Source organism: Jatropha curcas, chromosome 4 (genome assembly GCF_041381405.1).
Source record: "Jatropha curcas cultivar XTBG-Jc1 chromosome 4, XTBG_Jcur_1.0, whole genome shotgun sequence".
Lineage (NCBI taxonomy): Eukaryota > Viridiplantae > Streptophyta > Magnoliopsida > Malpighiales > Euphorbiaceae > Jatropha > Jatropha curcas.
Window position 1 is genome coordinate 30,301,738 of NC_143154.1, and position 15,694 is coordinate 30,317,431.

The 15,694-nt window shown below is 35.2% G+C and overlaps 3 protein-coding genes across 8 annotated transcripts; 1 reads left to right on the top strand and 2 right to left on the bottom strand.

Moving 5' to 3' along the window:
• Positions 1–1,865: 1,865 nt before the first annotated feature.
• LOC105645888 (calcium-dependent protein kinase 26) lies at positions 1,866–5,165 on the top strand. 4 transcript variants are annotated; one of them, XM_089719905.1, is made up of 5 exons: positions 1,866–2,135; positions 2,548–3,414; positions 3,541–3,816; positions 4,140–4,532; positions 4,673–5,165. In XM_089719905.1, the coding sequence occupies exons 2-5, from the start codon at positions 2,829–2,831 to the stop codon at positions 4,942–4,944; spliced, it is 1,527 nt and encodes a 508-aa protein (XP_089576031.1). In that variant the 5' UTR covers positions 1,866–2,135; positions 2,548–2,828; the 3' UTR covers positions 4,945–5,165. The 4 variants fall into 4 exon arrangements, with proteins under 4 accessions (XP_089576031.1, XP_012087013.1, XP_012087015.1 ...); XM_012231623.4 differs by having other exon boundaries at positions 1,867–2,135; positions 2,271–3,414; positions 3,520–3,816; XM_012231625.4 differs by having other exon boundaries at positions 1,867–2,135; positions 2,519–3,414; positions 3,520–3,816.
• A 335-nt stretch (positions 5,166–5,500) lies between these two features.
• Positions 5,501–10,898, bottom strand: LOC105645887 (Pleckstrin homology (PH) domain superfamily protein). Of its 2 annotated transcripts, XM_012231621.4 has the most exons (9): positions 10,608–10,898; positions 9,666–9,817; positions 9,296–9,383; positions 8,494–9,199; positions 8,097–8,147; positions 7,644–7,741; positions 6,887–7,012; positions 6,554–6,643; positions 5,501–5,825 (listed from the first exon to the last, which is right to left on the bottom strand). In XM_012231621.4, exons 1-9 carry the CDS (start codon positions 10,665–10,667, stop codon positions 5,688–5,690), a joined length of 1,509 nt encoding a protein of 502 aa, XP_012087011.1. In that variant the 5' UTR covers positions 10,668–10,898; the 3' UTR covers positions 5,501–5,687. The 2 variants fall into 2 exon arrangements, with proteins under 2 accessions (XP_012087011.1, XP_020539651.1); XM_020683992.2 differs by lacking the exon at positions 10,608–10,898 and having other exon boundaries at positions 9,695–9,817.
• Positions 10,899–11,990: 1,092 nt separating this feature from the next.
• Positions 11,991–15,524, bottom strand: LOC105645886 (UDP-galactose/UDP-glucose transporter 2). 2 transcript variants are annotated; one of them, XM_012231620.4, is made up of 7 exons: positions 15,120–15,520; positions 14,535–14,563; positions 14,243–14,444; positions 13,909–14,151; positions 13,712–13,813; positions 12,968–13,075; positions 11,991–12,478 (listed from the first exon to the last, which is right to left on the bottom strand). In XM_012231620.4, the coding sequence occupies exons 1-7, from the start codon at positions 15,243–15,245 to the stop codon at positions 12,230–12,232; spliced, it is 1,059 nt and encodes a 352-aa protein (XP_012087010.1). In that variant the 5' UTR covers positions 15,246–15,520; the 3' UTR covers positions 11,991–12,229. The 2 variants fall into 2 exon arrangements, with proteins under 2 accessions (XP_012087010.1, XP_037493163.1); XM_037637235.2 differs by lacking the exon at positions 12,968–13,075 and having other exon boundaries at positions 15,120–15,524.
• Positions 15,525–15,694: the final 170 nt, after the last annotated feature.

Consider the following 15,694-nt stretch of genomic DNA (forward strand, 5'->3'; position numbering starts at 1 on the left):
TCTTGTACAGTGTTGAGGAAGCAAAGGGAAATATTCTAAATTCATGATTGAATTTCATCCTCATTGAGAAGATCTTTGTCACGGGTGAGTGTGGGGCCAAAAATGTTGCAATCAAACTTTTTTTTTTTTAATTTTTTATATACAATTAAAAAATAGAAGTAGTGCTACGTGTCCTGCCTAAATTACTGCCTGTTCTACAGCCACAACGTTGCCCATCAAATTCACCCTTTTGCGTGTTTTTTTTTTTTTTTTTTTTTTGGGTAGATGTCCTTGATCTATTGAGTTATGTCTAATTTTGTTTGTATCGCATTAAGTCCTTAAAAGGGAAGCACTCATTTATAAATTTAATGAATTGAACATTATTTATAATTTATTTCAAATTAATTTGTTTTCAAAGTTGTGTTTATTAATTACAAAATTTAATGATAGTAATTAAATTCAATATAATATTGGAATTTAGAACAATTAAAAAACCTTCAAAGGGTGGAGGAAATTATGCTTTTGATGCTTTTTTTTTCGTTCATTTTCAAACATTCTCTATACAATATCTACTATGTCTTACATAGGAGGAAAACATCTTTTGTCCTCCTGTCTCTTACAAATAGATATTTTCCTCCCTTGTCTATGCAAATGCAATGCATTTCTCTGTTTTTCCCACTTCCCATGTTCTGATATACCATAAAGAAAAAAGCTTAATCATGCGACATTAATAATTAGTGGTGGAATGTTTATTTTATCATACAAAATGTAAAAACTGAATACCTTATTTAAGCTTTGACCACGACAGGGTATGTAAAATGGATGATTTTTTTTTTTTTTTAAATATCTAGTGAGAAAGATTTTAACATGAATTTATTAATAGAATATATGTATTTATTATTAAACTATATTTTATATATAATAAATAAAGTATTTGTTATCGAATTTTTGGTGAAAAGATATTATTTCTTAATGCAACCAATTAGAGAAACATACGATTAACATGTTTTTATCAAAATTACGTACTGCGATTTTAACGAAAGTTGTCATATTTCTCTTTTCATGTATATGCATGTGGAAATAGATTGTATTTATTGATGAGTTTTATATGTAAAAGAGAGTTTAAAATTTAAAATATACGTGTAAAAAGAAAAAAAATTAAAATTCTAATGATTTTCCACCTGGAAAAAACTAGTATAATTTATTTCAGCATTCTCAACAAGGTCAGAAACCGACAAAATGGAACATAGAAAGCCAAAATAATAATAATCAAAGCGTAACATATTAAAGTCAACTATTTATGGATATAAGTTTAAAAATGTAAAGTAAAGCCAAAAAAAATACAGTACAGTACAGCTAATAAGTATAATAATGAATGAATAACAGGACAGATTGCAGCTAGCTAACCTCTGCTTTCTCCTCACTCTTTTATATCTGGCTATAATATATAATTATTACAACATAAAAAAAGGTACACCTAATTAAACTAATCACAGCCACTCATCGTGGCCCACGTGGCACAAACTCATTATCCTTTGTCCCTAGACAGGAGAATTTATAGTGGCATGATCATGACCGTCTATCCTACTAATGCTTTCTCTCATTGGTACCACAATTACCCACTAACCTGTATTTATCGTGAGAAGATTCCAGAATTAAAAGTTGATTGTCTTTAGATTTCATAAGTTGCAACACTTGTACATATTTTGAGCATATTTGTGCGGGTATATTTGTAATTAAGCTACCGCAGGTTGATTGTGTTTATAACCAAATCGACATCTTGGGACACGTGGCAGAAAATAACTGGTGAAGGTATACTTCCCCTTTTTGCACATTATTTGAGTGAACGTGAAGATTCTCTCTCTATTAATTAACATAAATAGTAGTGGAAGATTGAAACAGTTTCTTCCGGTTTCCGGTCCCGGAGAGAAATGGTTTTTAAACTAATGCAACTATGCAAGTGTGAAAGAGAGAGAGAGAGCCAATGACTCGTTTTGGACTCCATAGATTTAGACTCTGCTTTAGCGGACCTCTTTCATTCTTTTTCTATGAACATGTCAGCGCCTCCATCTCCTCCTCTTCCTGCTTCTTCTTCTTTCTCTGATTACAACAGGCGTATTCTTTTGGTGCATTATTTGTTGGCTTCCTTGACAAAGGTGTGAACTTTTATGTTTTGTTTATTTTGTGTAGTTGTGTGGGATTGGCATTGAATTTTGATCTTTTTAGTGAGCATTTATGGTTGTTTGATGGTTTTCCTTTTCTTATTGTATGTGTGTTTCCATATGTTCCAGGTAGCTTTGTGGTCAGCGAGCTTTAAGAATTTTAGAAGTTCCAGCTTTATTCTTACTTTGTGACTTTGAATCTTCTTGGTCAATTTTGTTTTTTATTCTGAATTTTAGTTCTGTTTTGGATATGTTATATAAGATGCGAATTAGAAATGTGGATTATTCTTGGTATCTGCTTTATCATATACACAAGCCCGTGTGTGTTCATAGATTTGGGTAGGCTACTCGAAATTTACATAATCATCATGTTCTAGGTGATTGATGGTGCTTTGATGCTTTCCAGAAAATCGTCTTTGGAAATTGAAGGGCTTGCTCTGTACGAGAATGTTTCTCATGATGGAAGATTAGCTTATTTAACTATGCTACGAGGGAAGGTCCTTTGGATGTCGATTAAGTTCAGCAAATGGGTGTTTATAAGATCGATTTCAACTTTGGCCTCAAATTGAGATAATCCAAATGCTACAATGTGGTCAAGATCAACTTAGTTAGTTGTGTGATAAAGTTGGAAATAAATTGAGGTTTTGATTATTGTTTTTCTCATAACTAGCGTTGTGCCTTGTTGGTATGGATGTTTCCAATATCTACAGCACTGACCGGACAATAACATATTGCAAACGTTATAAAGTATCAAAATTGACTCAGACCATTATTGATGCTACTGAAATATCTAATTTGAAAGATCGATATGTTCTTGGAGAACAGTTGGGATGGGGCCGATTTGGTGTTATAAGGGCATGCTCAGATAAGGTGACTGGTGAGGTTTTAGCATGCAAGTCTATTGCTAAAGATAGATTGGTCACACTTGATGATGTTCGAAGCGTGAAGCTTGAGATTGAAATAATGACTAGGCTATGTGGGCATCCAAATGTTGTAAATCTTCAGGCAGTGTATGAGGAGGATAATTATGTACATTTGTTGATGGAGTTGTGTGCAGGAGGAGAGCTTTTTCACCGGCTTGAGAAGCATGGGAGATTCTCAGAATATGATGCCCGGCTTACTTTTAGGCATCTGATGCAAGTTGTGCGATATTGTCATGAGAATGGAATTGTTCATAGAGATCTGAAGCCAGAGAACATTCTCTTAGCCACCAAATCATCATCATCACCAATCAAATTGGCAGACTTTGGTCTTGCAACCTATATCAAACCAGGTAAGTTTTTTTAACTTTTTGCCATTCTTTTCTTTTTAGCACATGTTATTGATAACGAGTTGTCAAATAAATTTTCTACTATAAGACTTGTTTTTCCACTTACAGGGCATAATTTGCATGGAACAGTTGGAAGTCCATTTTACATTGCCCCTGAGGTACTGGCTGGAGGATATAACCAGACTGCTGATGTGTGGAGTGCTGGTGTAATTCTTTACATTCTTCTTAGTGGAATGCCTCCATTTTGGGGGAAAACTAAATCAAGGATCTTTGATGCAGTTAGGGCTGCAGATCTACGGTTCCCTCATGATCCTTGGAATCAAATATCAGCATCTGCAAAGGATTTAATCATGGGAATGCTTTGTGTCGATCCTTCAAAGAGGCTTAGTGCTGCACAGGTTTTAGGTATCTAAATGCATGCATGTGAAGGTTCACTAGATAAGTCTTTTTTTAGTATGTTACTTAGACGCACTGTCTATCCTTTTGCAAAGCTGAATCCACCGTGGTTGCTTAATATGATTGGTGTTGCATCAAAATTTAGAACTTAATATATTCTTAGATGGCTCTTCATCCACCTTTATTAGGCCATTGAGGCTATAAGATAGCATCTCTAGCTTTTTAGGATAATCACTTGTAGGACTCGCTCCTTTTTTCCTTTTACATTTGGTTGAATATTAATCTACAAGGCTTGAAGTTTCTCTTATCATAGGGGTTACTTTCTTGTACAGCTCACTCCTGGATGCAGGATTGTGCAGAGGCAGCGCAAGAATCCTACAAGCACAACAGCCATGACATTGAACAACTAGAAACGGATGGAAGCTGTTTGTCTATTACGAGAGGCCAGGACTATAGTTTCAACTATGGATCATCCGTATTTTCCAAAAGTCAACAGGAGCAATCTCCTACAGTCACTTGTTCATTTTCTTCAATGGTAGCTGATAACGTTTCTCCTCGGGCTGCATCTGGAGATTTCTCTTTTAGCAACTGCAGTGAATCCGGTGAAATAGAATTTCCATCGATGCAAAGCTTTACCTTCTTTAGTCCAAGTTCTGTGTTTCAGAAAGAAGAGATTTCATTCCAATTTAGTGCAATCGGGTCCGGAATGGGTTCGATTCATGGAGGTATGTAAGATCATACACTTACAATATATAGTAGCTATTGAAGTAATCAACCACATAAGATAATAATGGAGCTATTCTACTTTTCTAATATCTAAAGCATTTCTGGCATTAAAATCTCTAATTTAAGCTGCTGTCGGCAGATGCAGAGGCAACTTCACAAAAGCCATTTGTGTTGCCAAATACTTCTCTATTTGTAAAGCGGGCAGTAGGGGAAATACTTCAAAGAACGGAAATTCGACGGGAAGGGACCAGTGGGTCTAGAGTTTCTAGCATCCATAGCAGAAGGAATCACACCATTGGACTCGGTGAGCTCGATCAACTCAACATCATAGTAACTGAGTCAATCATCCGCTGGGCATCCTGCACACAAATTCCTACTGCGCCATCACTTAGATTATCACTTGTTTGCTAGAGCTGGACACTGGAAGAGATTTGCCAATGTATGGAGCTCAAGTCTGACGATAGGACTTAATTTATGGATTGTAATCAGAGTTTCTTTTTCTGGATTTTTTTTTCGTTAGTTAAATGTAATTATGACGAGTCATAAACCAACTTGAATCTGAGTTAATGTTCAGTTTTTCTTAACTTATAGTAAAGGGAAATGCATGCAGATGCTTAACTGTCCTGAATAAACTCGAAAGTCTCACATTCATGTGGATGTACAATATTTTAATTCTAATCAACATGTTAATTACAAAAACCATAATCAGTTATAATACATGAAAACTTTTAGCCATGGCGATCCTGCGTTTCAGAAACATTTCTGTCCGTTTCCCAACATTAAATACCATTTTTCATGAAAAATTATATTTTAAATGTCGTTTTCCGTATTGTTTCTGCATTTCTTCATTTCAGTTTCCAGTTTCCATGAAACATAGATAACCAGTTTTCACTCTTTTATAAACCATACTGATCATACCATAACACAACAATTCATCGAAATTACATAAAAAAACTGCTATCCAACATTGCACGTGAAAACATGAGTTATTTTAAGATTGGAGTAAAGACGTCAACATTTTTTTCCCTTCTCATGGTACATGTAATTTAAATACAACTGATTCACAGGGTCCAAATCATGAAAATTGACCCAGTTATTTTTGGCTCCTCTTGTAGCCTAGTTCCTAACAAGCTGATCACTGCAAAATTTAAGAATTACATAGTACATTTACTTTCATGAGCAGGAGCATACTCTTGTATTGCTGTTGCTAACTTACTCCGATCCTCCTCTGTTTTCATCCTAATCAAGAAGGTTCGTGCCACGACATTATCATTATTGCCACCATCATCTCCCTGCAAAAGCCAGCTTTAAGTTTCATGACGTAGAACACAATATATAAAATTCTGTTAATGGAAAATGACAACCACCAAGTGCAACTAGAAATCATTAGTTATCCATTATAGAAACTGAAGAGAAGCGTTTTCTCATTAATTGTTGAGAAGGTTACAGCTTTACATAATCAATGAAGTTAATGGATAAGTTATACAGCTGGGAGAGATGAATTCTACAGCTATGAGATTTAAAACACATGATGATAAGAGATAAGGACTAACTTCCGTAACTTTTAGTTTGCTTCTTAGACTCATCTATTATAACCATACAAACAGTATGCCTTTTCATAAAAAAAAAAAAAAAGAAAAAAAAAAGAAAAAAAAAAAAAGAAAGTAAAATAGCTTGTTTTAAGTTTCACTAGGAAACAACATATTATGGATGTATTAAAAAAGCCATAAATTTGAAAGGTCCAGGTTCTTATAATTCAATAGGATAAACAATCAACCCCATGTTTGAAATTGATAGAGTTAACGGCCTACAGAAGTTTAGCAGTTTGCCAGTTCCCAACACCCCTAGTATCTACCCTGAAGATGTCTAATGCATGTTATATTAACAACTTTCAACAGGAAAACAGAAAAAGAACACTTTCAAGCTTTAATTGTTTATCCTAAACTGTGAGTACATGCCATGCAAGTCCATCAGAATAATAGTTCATAGATGTTTAAATATTCAGCATAACAAGTGTTACCGCAGTATGAAATATCGCAACGATGGAATTTTTTTGTGAATTTGTCTTGATTCCTGGATATAGCAAAGCATTTAGTAACACTCTTCCTGCCTGCCATCAGCAAAACAACACAAATATAAAAATAAACAAATGCACCTACTGCAAAATATTTATATTTTTAATAGTAATTGATTGGAATATAAACCTTTATAGTGCATGTAATAACGAATACAACGCAAAATTACACAATCAACCAGAAAAAGCAGGAGCGGGTGGGGAGGAAGAAGCAAATCTGTTAATGACTAGACCACTAATAAAATAATTTAAAATCAAGAAAAGTCTAATGGAACGTACATCATTTCGAACAATTATTGTTGGTTTTGATTCTTTTGTACCCTTGGTGGCATCCTCTTTGCATTTGATAGAAAGCTGGCCTGTACCTTTGTCTTTCCATGTATCTTTATCCGCAGGATCACTTGACTGGAAACATCAAAGAGCAAAACCAAATAATTAAAGGGTTCAAAATAAAACAAGAAAACATCAAAAGCCATAGCACATAAGAGAAATATTACATCAAAAATCCTTGATGAACTGATTACAAACAAAAACCAAAAGGAAGAAGCAACAAAGTTAATTAACAGAATGCCAAGCCCCGTCAGCAAACCAAGAAACTCATGTACGAAGTGACGACCAAGTTGTCAAGCCCATTTTGGTCATCCATGTCAAAGTTGACAAAGGGATGCGGAGTTGGCCAGAGGCGGATCAGACCAATAACATACTAAAATATCTCATGAGACACAATACATAAAAGGGAATCAACAAAGACATGAAAAAGTGCAAACACCATGCAACATGACATGAAATACAAACATGCAAGTAAACTGTGCATGTAAATAAATTGACATGGAGAAACATGATCTTGCGCCTTGTTTTAAGTAAGAATCAAGATGGAACTCGCTTTATTATATCTCTTCCAATAGATTATCAACCTGATTGCAGTTTGCATTTTTTAAGCCAATGCTGTTCTACTGAAAATGGGTAAAGTGAAAGCCTTAATGCCAAAAACAGGTCTTCAAATGACACCAATAAGCATAAGAATGATGTAATTTACCTTAACATACAGCTTGCACTTGACTTCATGGACTACAACAATACCCTTCTCTTCAGACTTCTTGATTGATGGGCTGCCAGGTTGCTCTGGTTCATTTTCTGGTAAAAGGAACAATTCTCAATTCGATATCAATGTAAACTGCCTCCTTTTCTCGCATATGTATCTTTTTTAAGTTCTAACAACATGCAAGAAAGTTGCTTAATTAAGCTTCAACTGGCACAAGTTCTTGGAATGGAAAAGTGAACCAATACCACAAAAGCACAAATGAAGATAGACCAATACTACCAATTTCAGAGCTTCATAGTTTCAAATATAGTTAATACATGAATCCTTACGAAATGCAGTTGTATCTCATCCAGATAAGATGATGCAGACAAGGTTAAGTTCAATGAGTAATGGCATTAAATATATTCACAATTTCCAAAAGGCAGAGACAAACTTCCATCATCTCACCATCATCGACATCGTCTGAAGTGTTATGATTTGCAGAAGCAGAGTTTTGGCCTGAAATAGAATAATCGAAAGCAGTGATCAGACTTCACATTTCTCTCACATAAGCAACATAGTCAGTTCTGTCAAAGTTGATTGATATATTTAGTAGAAGTTATTAGTTATAATATACTTGTATATCATGTTCCATAACGTATAATAAAAGAGTTCAACATCCACAATCATTAAAAATTTAAAACTAAAACTATCTTCAAGGAGGTCCTTTATTAAGCACGCAACCAATTTAGTGCCAATTTATTTTGCTCATTTTAACAGGCAAATGTTCCAGCTACTATTTTAACAGTCACTAATTCACGAGTCATTACCAACAGAAATTGAAGCAACGCAATATAATACCTACCAAAAACAAAAGGGGTTGGAGTTTTGAAAAACACAGGTGCACTTTGGTTGCTGGAAACCATTCCAGAGCTTTGATTAGCCGAAGAAACTCCAGAGCTCTGACTGTTGGGGAACAAACCAGAGCTTTGATTAGTAAAAGCAACTCCAGCGCTCTGACTATTAGAGAACAACCCAGAACTTTGGTTAACAGAAGAAACTATGGAGTTCTGACTATTGGAGAACAATCCAGTATTATGGCTCTTGGAGAATAAGGCGGTGTTTTGACTGTTGGAGGACAATCCAGAACTTTGATTAGGAGAAGATGCTGCTGAAGTCTGACTGTTAGAGAATAATCCAGAAAGCTCACTCTTCGAGAATGAGCCAGTGCTTTGACTGAAACTAGAACTCTGGTTCTTGGTGAATAAGCCTGTGCTTTGACTATTGGAAAAGAAGCCACTGCTTTGATTGTTGGAAAACATACCAGAACTTTGGCTATTAGATAATAATCCTCCAGAACTTTGATTGTTGGAGAATACACCAGAGCTCCATGACATTTTAGTGCTTGTATTTGAGGTCGGTGGAACCAAACCAGTTTTCCCTAGAAATAACTTACTTTCATTGTTCTTTGTTTCAGGCACTAGCTTCTTTTCAGTAGCAAGAGAATCAGCAGGAGGTCCTCCTTTTGAAGCATTTGCTTTGAGCCAGTTCACGACATCACTGAACTTCTCCTGCCACAAGAGAAGAGAGATAGTGAGCAACTACAAACAAAAATTTATGACCAATATTTGCCATCTTAAAGTAGATTACAAACTGTTATAAAATACCATAATGTTTGAAGCATGAGCCAAGTAGTCTCGAATCCCATCTTCCCAAAGTTCATCAGGGTGATTCTTCAGTTGAGCTTGCACCCAGCTATTAAAAATATAAGAAAAATAACAAATTTAGGAAAATATATAAGATTTTGTTAAAAAAACATGCATATTTGAAGTGAGGCAGATACTCCTTATCATTCTAAAGACCCTTCTGTAGAATTTGAAAATCCACAGGAGACAATAAAAGAATACATAATAAAAGAAATAATATATGAACAGACGATAAAATAATCCAGTCAACATTAATCACAAAGTAGAAGGTAAGACTTTAAAGGTAATAAATTATGACATTAAAGTTGTCTTGATACTAAAGAAAGTGGACCTGGCAAATTGAGTGTTGAGAGCTCTCACATGCTGTCGAGAAGATTCAGCCCGGTGCACATCCAACACTGGCATCGCAGTTGACTGCTGTTGAGATGGTTCTGCCCTATGAACATCAAAAGAGGATCCTGCCATTATTCTTTTATTCCTGAACTGCAATGTCATTGAAATTCATGTCAGTTTCTAGAACATGACTGAAACCTCTTTTTTAAAGATCCAAATATACACATATAGATTATAGCTTTTTACAAAACTAAAACACCATGAATTCCACGTTTTATGGCACTATACTCAATTTGAGAGGTCTATGACAATATACTAACAAAGTAATAACATGAACAAAGGAAGTTCTCTCTTAATATAAATCACTAAACATGAATGATGTATCTCTAGTTCTTTTCAAAATTTCTTCTCTTAAAAAATCCATTAACTTTACCACATTCTGGCAAAGAAAAGCTTGCTAATTTGTTTGTTCGAAAGTACCACTAAATTTTTCTACAAAACTAATGCATACAATCCCACTGAGAATCTATACAAGCTTCTCTTCTCTTACCTCACTTCCTTCAGTATAGCTCAAAGTCTCAAGAACAAAGCCAAACTAAAAGCAGACCTGATGTAAACTAAAAGCTCAATCCAAAAACTTAACCAACCGAAACAAATGCACTAAATGACATAAAAATCCCCTCAATCTAGCAGCCCTATAAAAATTAAAAATCAAATACTTCGACTTGATTTCATTCATATCATCAAAACCAAAATTCAGGCAGTAAAGCCCCCAACTTGTTTTTTTTTTTTTTTTTTTTTTTTTTTTAAAATCACATTAGTTTAACCTTAATTGATATCCATGACTTTCAACTCCAACAACGCAGCTACAAAATATATCAAACAGATGGAACAGTTGAACAAAATTAGGGTTTTTGGAGCTCCAGAGAAAGATACTCACGGCCGTGTCGTTGGTTCCCGGCGCCGAATCAGAGACGGCGAAACGTTTCGCTTCTTTCATGATATTTTCCTTTTCGAAAAGTTGCAGACGCCAGACAGTGCTAAAAATTTTAGGATTTCACCTTTCGAAAAATTTGTTTGGCTTTTGGCTCGGGCTAATAATGCTAACGAAAGTAGAAACTTTTTTTTTTTAAATTTAGAAATAATTTAATTTAATTAGAATTGGAATTGATTTCGGCCGTCCGATCAGGTGGGGAACAAACTTTCAATTGGGACTGCCGGATGTGCACGTTAATTAGGGTTCATCGGCTGGCTCTCATCTGGTTACACAAGCACGTGCGGCACGTGCCCATTGCTATTACGGGGTCCACCATTGGTATCTCATTCTGAAGGTCTTTGGGGCTATGGCCTGTGCTTTACCGCTTACTGCTTAGGACTCAGACTCAGATGTGGAAAGTTGACCAAAATCGTCGGTTTGTCTTGATCTGGAATTATCGATTAAATTCAATTTTAAAAATTAAATTTTTACAATTTTAAATCATGCGATTGCAAATATGATTGGATTATTTAAATTATAATAAAATTGCTTGAGTTTGAAATTGCAAATTATAATTATTCTGCTTAATAGAGAAAATAATAAAATTAAAAAAAATAATAATACTCCATAATTTTCTCAAAACTAAAATAATTTTAGGCAAAATAATCTATCAATCTATTGTCTGTATACAAGTAGGAATCGATTCAATTTCATGTTAGGGTTTTCTTTGTCTTCCTCGTGAAATAGAACTTCCTAGTAAAGATTAATCGATCAGAAATATAGAAATGGAGGACAACGTAATGAGTTCAATAACACTCTCCAAAACGACTCATGAGCTTGCACTAGAAGGCCAAAAGCATCTCGAAGAAACAATCCAAGCTGCTTACCAGATACCTTCTTCCATGAACGACGAGCTATGCGACCCTCGTTTATGGTCAACAACATCCTCCGCCAATTCTTCTACTATAAATACAAGCACAACTTCACCGATTACTATAATGGCTATGTTGCTTCTGATGGAGGCCACCACTTGGACGGTGGCGGCTCTGGTGTTGCCATTATTGGGATGAGGCTAGATTTAGGCATCAGAATTCTGTTGCTGCTCTTCGTAGAGGTCCTCTCGGCCATTTCTAATTCTCAAAAGGTAAAAGGTCGCTGCTTTTTGTATTGGAATGCTGAGAAAATTGTGATTCTTTTTCTTTTTCACTGTGAATCCGATCGCAGTGTTGTGCTTATCTGCTATTGATTTATTTCGTTAGACTTATCGTGCGAAATATAACTTTTTAACCCATAGTTATCAATTAACTAATTTATATGCAATTAAAAATATATTGCACTATTCACAGATAAATAAAATTCAACTTCCAAATCCTTGGAATTTAGAAAGGTCATTTTCACTGGAGAAATTTACATCACGACTAGTTTCTTGCTACCATCTCTATTTTTCTCTTCTTCCATGTATACTTCTGTCACTTATTTCTACCCTTACCCTTTACCTAGGCGTAATAAGAAATGAACCAATAAACAATGAGCTTGGTCTTCTTCACAACAATAAAAATTAAAAAGACCTCTTCCCACCTCCTCCTTCATACCAAGGGGCTTTTCTCCTCAACTTCTTCACCTTCTGCATTACGAACAAGACTTTTCTCTTCTTTCAAATGAGATTTGCCCTTCTGCTTGGGTGCATTCCTACTGGGAGGTTTGTTATCTGGCAACATCTTCAATATAATTCCCATGGCTATGAGCAGCAGTCCTGTCCCGTGCTGCTCTGTTAATGGCTTTGTAAATATCATGTATGACAGCAACAAGGTGACTGCTTTTCTAGCAGTTGTTATCTGCAGAACATTATAAATCATATCAAACCAACACTTAGAATACTGTACGCATATTAAATTAAATACCTGACAGTAAATATCTGCCACATCGTCAGACATCAAAAATAGAAAGCGAAGAATGAGAAAACACAGTAGATAGTTTAATTAATATCAGGTGCATGAAGTGCCCTAATTTTGAACACAATAAAAGAATGATAGCGGGTTGTACAGTTTATCTCCGCTACTATTATTTCATTATCTGTGAAACCCATGTGAGATTCAAACCCAATGCTCAAATCCTAATGATGGATGCACCTTTCTTAAGAAATGGATGTACTTCCCAAAACACAATGCATCATTTCAAACCCCATTTATAAAGCAGTGGAATGCCCCACTGGTCCTCCAAGTGGGGTATTACAGTAGTAGACAATAATTCAAAATTATAAATGAAGCACAAGTGTTATAGCAGCAAGCTATGGGAGGATTTATGTTCAACAAAAACGTGCATACCATTGCAGTGGTGGCAGCCCCAAATATAGCAATGAGGGATAAAACAGATACTTGCCCAATGAATGTCGCCATAGCTTCAAATACTAGCACCCCGTACACATATGGATGCTACAATTGACACAAAACAGTAAAAACATGAATCCAGAAATGTAAATAAACATCGTCACGTCTAAGAATCCAACACAAGCTGAAAAGGAGAATTAGAATGTCTTGTATTATTGGCCTTGATTTTAGTCTAGGTGAAACCAGAAGAACGAAGCTTCCAAATACGTATGAAATGACCTTAATATGTTTATGTTCGACGCATCAATTTAGAGCCCGTACTTTCTCGTCTTCCATCAATGCTCTCATTCATCTATTTAACATAAAACAATTGTACATCTTTCAGTCCAGAGATTTTCATATAATTTTTTACAATATTTTATTATATATTTCCAATATCTTGTTGCCAGGTCTATTCCTGAGCTAGAACCTTCAATTTGACAAAATGCCACTTTAAGTTTGGTAAAGTTAGAATATTGTATTCGAATAAATATACTATTAAAGCAGTGGATACCAACTACCAAATTATTAATTCCACCTAAGAAATTATTGCCCGCAAGCTAGTGAGACACAACTTCAAAACCATCTTTATTTGAAATCATACGTTATATGTCTTTTTAAAACAAATGACATAGGCATATATAAAAATACGTTATATATAGACGTAGACATTGATGTTAAAAATTACGCAGAATTCTTTACTTGTGAACAAGAACTCCAAGCCTTGAACAGCTCTCCTGTCAAGATCATTGGTGGAAGCAATAAAGGCAATCCTACTACTGTTGAGCAGAACAGCACCTCAATCTGTTAGAAAATAAAATGTGCAAAAATTAATAACAGAAAGCAAATTCTGTCAAATCAGCAATTGATTCAATTACCTACGAGAAAATCATGCTCACCTGTGTTGTGTCAGGATTCATGGTAAAAATGGCCTCTTGCAAGTTCCCCATTAAAGAATCCATAACCAAGGCACCACATATCATCAGAACACCGATTATGCTAAAATTTGGAGAAGTTTGGGCATCTGCTAAGGTGAAAAGGATCAAACCAACAACTAGCAGCAGAGCAGATATGTATTCATGAAATGGATATTTCCTTCTCAAGCCCGGAATAAAGGCACCCATTATCATGACAGGTAGCACCTAAAATTGTTCATTTCACACAATTAAAAAGCCAATAAAAAGAGAGTAACATTTTTCAACAAAATCAGGAGAAAAGAAAAGGGTTACTTACCTTGGTGGATTTGAACATAATTTGGGCTGGATAGTTAAGGAAGGCCAAAGAACCCTTGGTCAACCCATGAGAACCCATAAGAACAGCAGAGAGTTTCACATAAGTTTTCCATGGATTTACCATTTGCTTAGTGGTGAAACCCTGAAAGTATATGAGAACCAGGTAGACAAATCCTTGCACAAAGGTGAAATACCAGCCATAGCTGAAAATCAAAATTCTGATTAAACCCTGAATAACAGTTTAAAAAAAAAAAAAAAGAACAGTTATATTTGTTTTGGGAATGGCAATGCACCTGAACTGGAGCCGGTTATACACATATTCCTGGAATTAATCAAGAAAGAAGAGAGGATTATCAAACTTAAAAACATTCATAAGTATTGAATTTTAATTTGAATTTATATTTTGAATTAATGGGGTCAGAGTAGTAGAACATTTGTGATGAAATGGCAAACTCAACATTTTAGAAAGAGTTGGATCTTAACATTTATATGCTTAAGGTCAAAAGAAGAATTCAAAACCAATGAAACAGTGCACAAAGAACAATAAAAGTGCACCCTCTCTTTAGCGCCACAATGAGCCTAAGAATTCGCTGAGTGAGTCAACACACCTCTGTTTGGTTGGTGAGAAAAAAAATGCAAAGAGAAAAGAGGAATCATAAGAAATATTAACAATCTAAAATCATTCTCTAAAACGTTTTAATTTTCAACTTTTTTTTAAAAAAAATCAAAATAACAATAGAGATAAGATCCAAAAATCGGACATATTCTCAGCTACCAAACAGAGTATAACAATTAATCCAAACAAAAACACATAAGCACAGCTCATTAAAGTCAAAGGAAAAATAAAAGCAGCAAATAAAACAAATGAAAAAACAAACCTCGCAAATTCCATTAACGAGATAACCAAAGAAGAAACCAGAGGAGCAAATGAGGAATTGCTGCCATGTGGGTCGATCAGAGAGAGAAATTCCAAACAGAGACCTGGACTGATCCTCACTCTTCATTTCTTTTCTCTACTTCTCCCAAACTCCTGATCGCTTTTTAGCTGCGAAAGCGAGACCAAACACTATAACGGATTGGTTGTTGAAACGCAGAAGAAAAGTATCGAAGGCGAAGTTGAAAAAGGCCCCTACAATAGAGACTCTCTTCTCTTCTCTCCCTGCAACAAGAAGAGATAGAGAGAGAGCGCGTTATCTGGGTTTATTTGGGGGTTTGGGCGATTGGAAAAATAGAGGAGAATTTTGATTTTTGAGGGAATAGAAAACGAAAAATGGAATATAAACAGAGAGTTTGGTTACAAGTCATACGTCTGGACGCGTTAGGGAATTAAGATTTAGGACAGTTTCAGGTTTCAAGAAAACGTTTTCTCGCGAGAGGAAAACCCGATATTTAATCGCGATATATATGAGATCAGGCATATATGGGAACTAGGAAATTTTGGTTAATAATCCAT

Excerpts from the sequence above, each read along its gene's own strand:
- LOC105645888 (XM_012231623.4), top strand. The coding sequence starts at position 2,829 with ATGGATGTTTCCAATATCTACAGCACTGACCGGACAATAACATATTGC. Across the intron at positions 3,817-4,139 it reads TAGTGCTGCACAGGTTTTAG|CTCACTCCTGGATGCAGGAT; the intron begins GTATCTAAATGC and ends TTTCTTGTACAG. Across the intron at positions 4,533-4,672 it reads AATGGGTTCGATTCATGGAG|ATGCAGAGGCAACTTCACAA; the intron begins GTATGTAAGATC and ends TGCTGTCGGCAG.
- LOC105645887 (XM_012231621.4), bottom strand. The coding sequence starts at position 10,667 with ATGAAAGAAGCGAAACGTTTCGCCGTCTCTGATTCGGCGCCGGGAACC. Across the intron at positions 9,200-9,295 it reads CTCATGCTTCAAACATTATG|GAGAAGTTCAGTGATGTCGT; the intron begins GTATTTTATAAC and ends CTCTTGTGGCAG. Across the intron at positions 7,013-7,643 it reads AGTGCAAGCTGTATGTTAAG|TCAAGTGATCCTGCGGATAA; the intron begins GTAAATTACATC and ends TGATGTTTCCAG.
- LOC105645886 (XM_012231620.4), bottom strand. The coding sequence starts at position 15,245 with ATGAAGAGTGAGGATCAGTCCAGGTCTCTGTTTGGAATTTCTCTCTCT. Across the intron at positions 13,814-13,908 it reads TGAATCCTGACACAACACAG|ATTGAGGTGCTGTTCTGCTC; the intron begins GTGAGCATGATT and ends ATTTTCTAACAG. Across the intron at positions 12,479-12,967 it reads GGGCTGCCACCACTGCAATG|ATAACAACTGCTAGAAAAGC; the intron begins GTATGCACGTTT and ends AATGTTCTGCAG.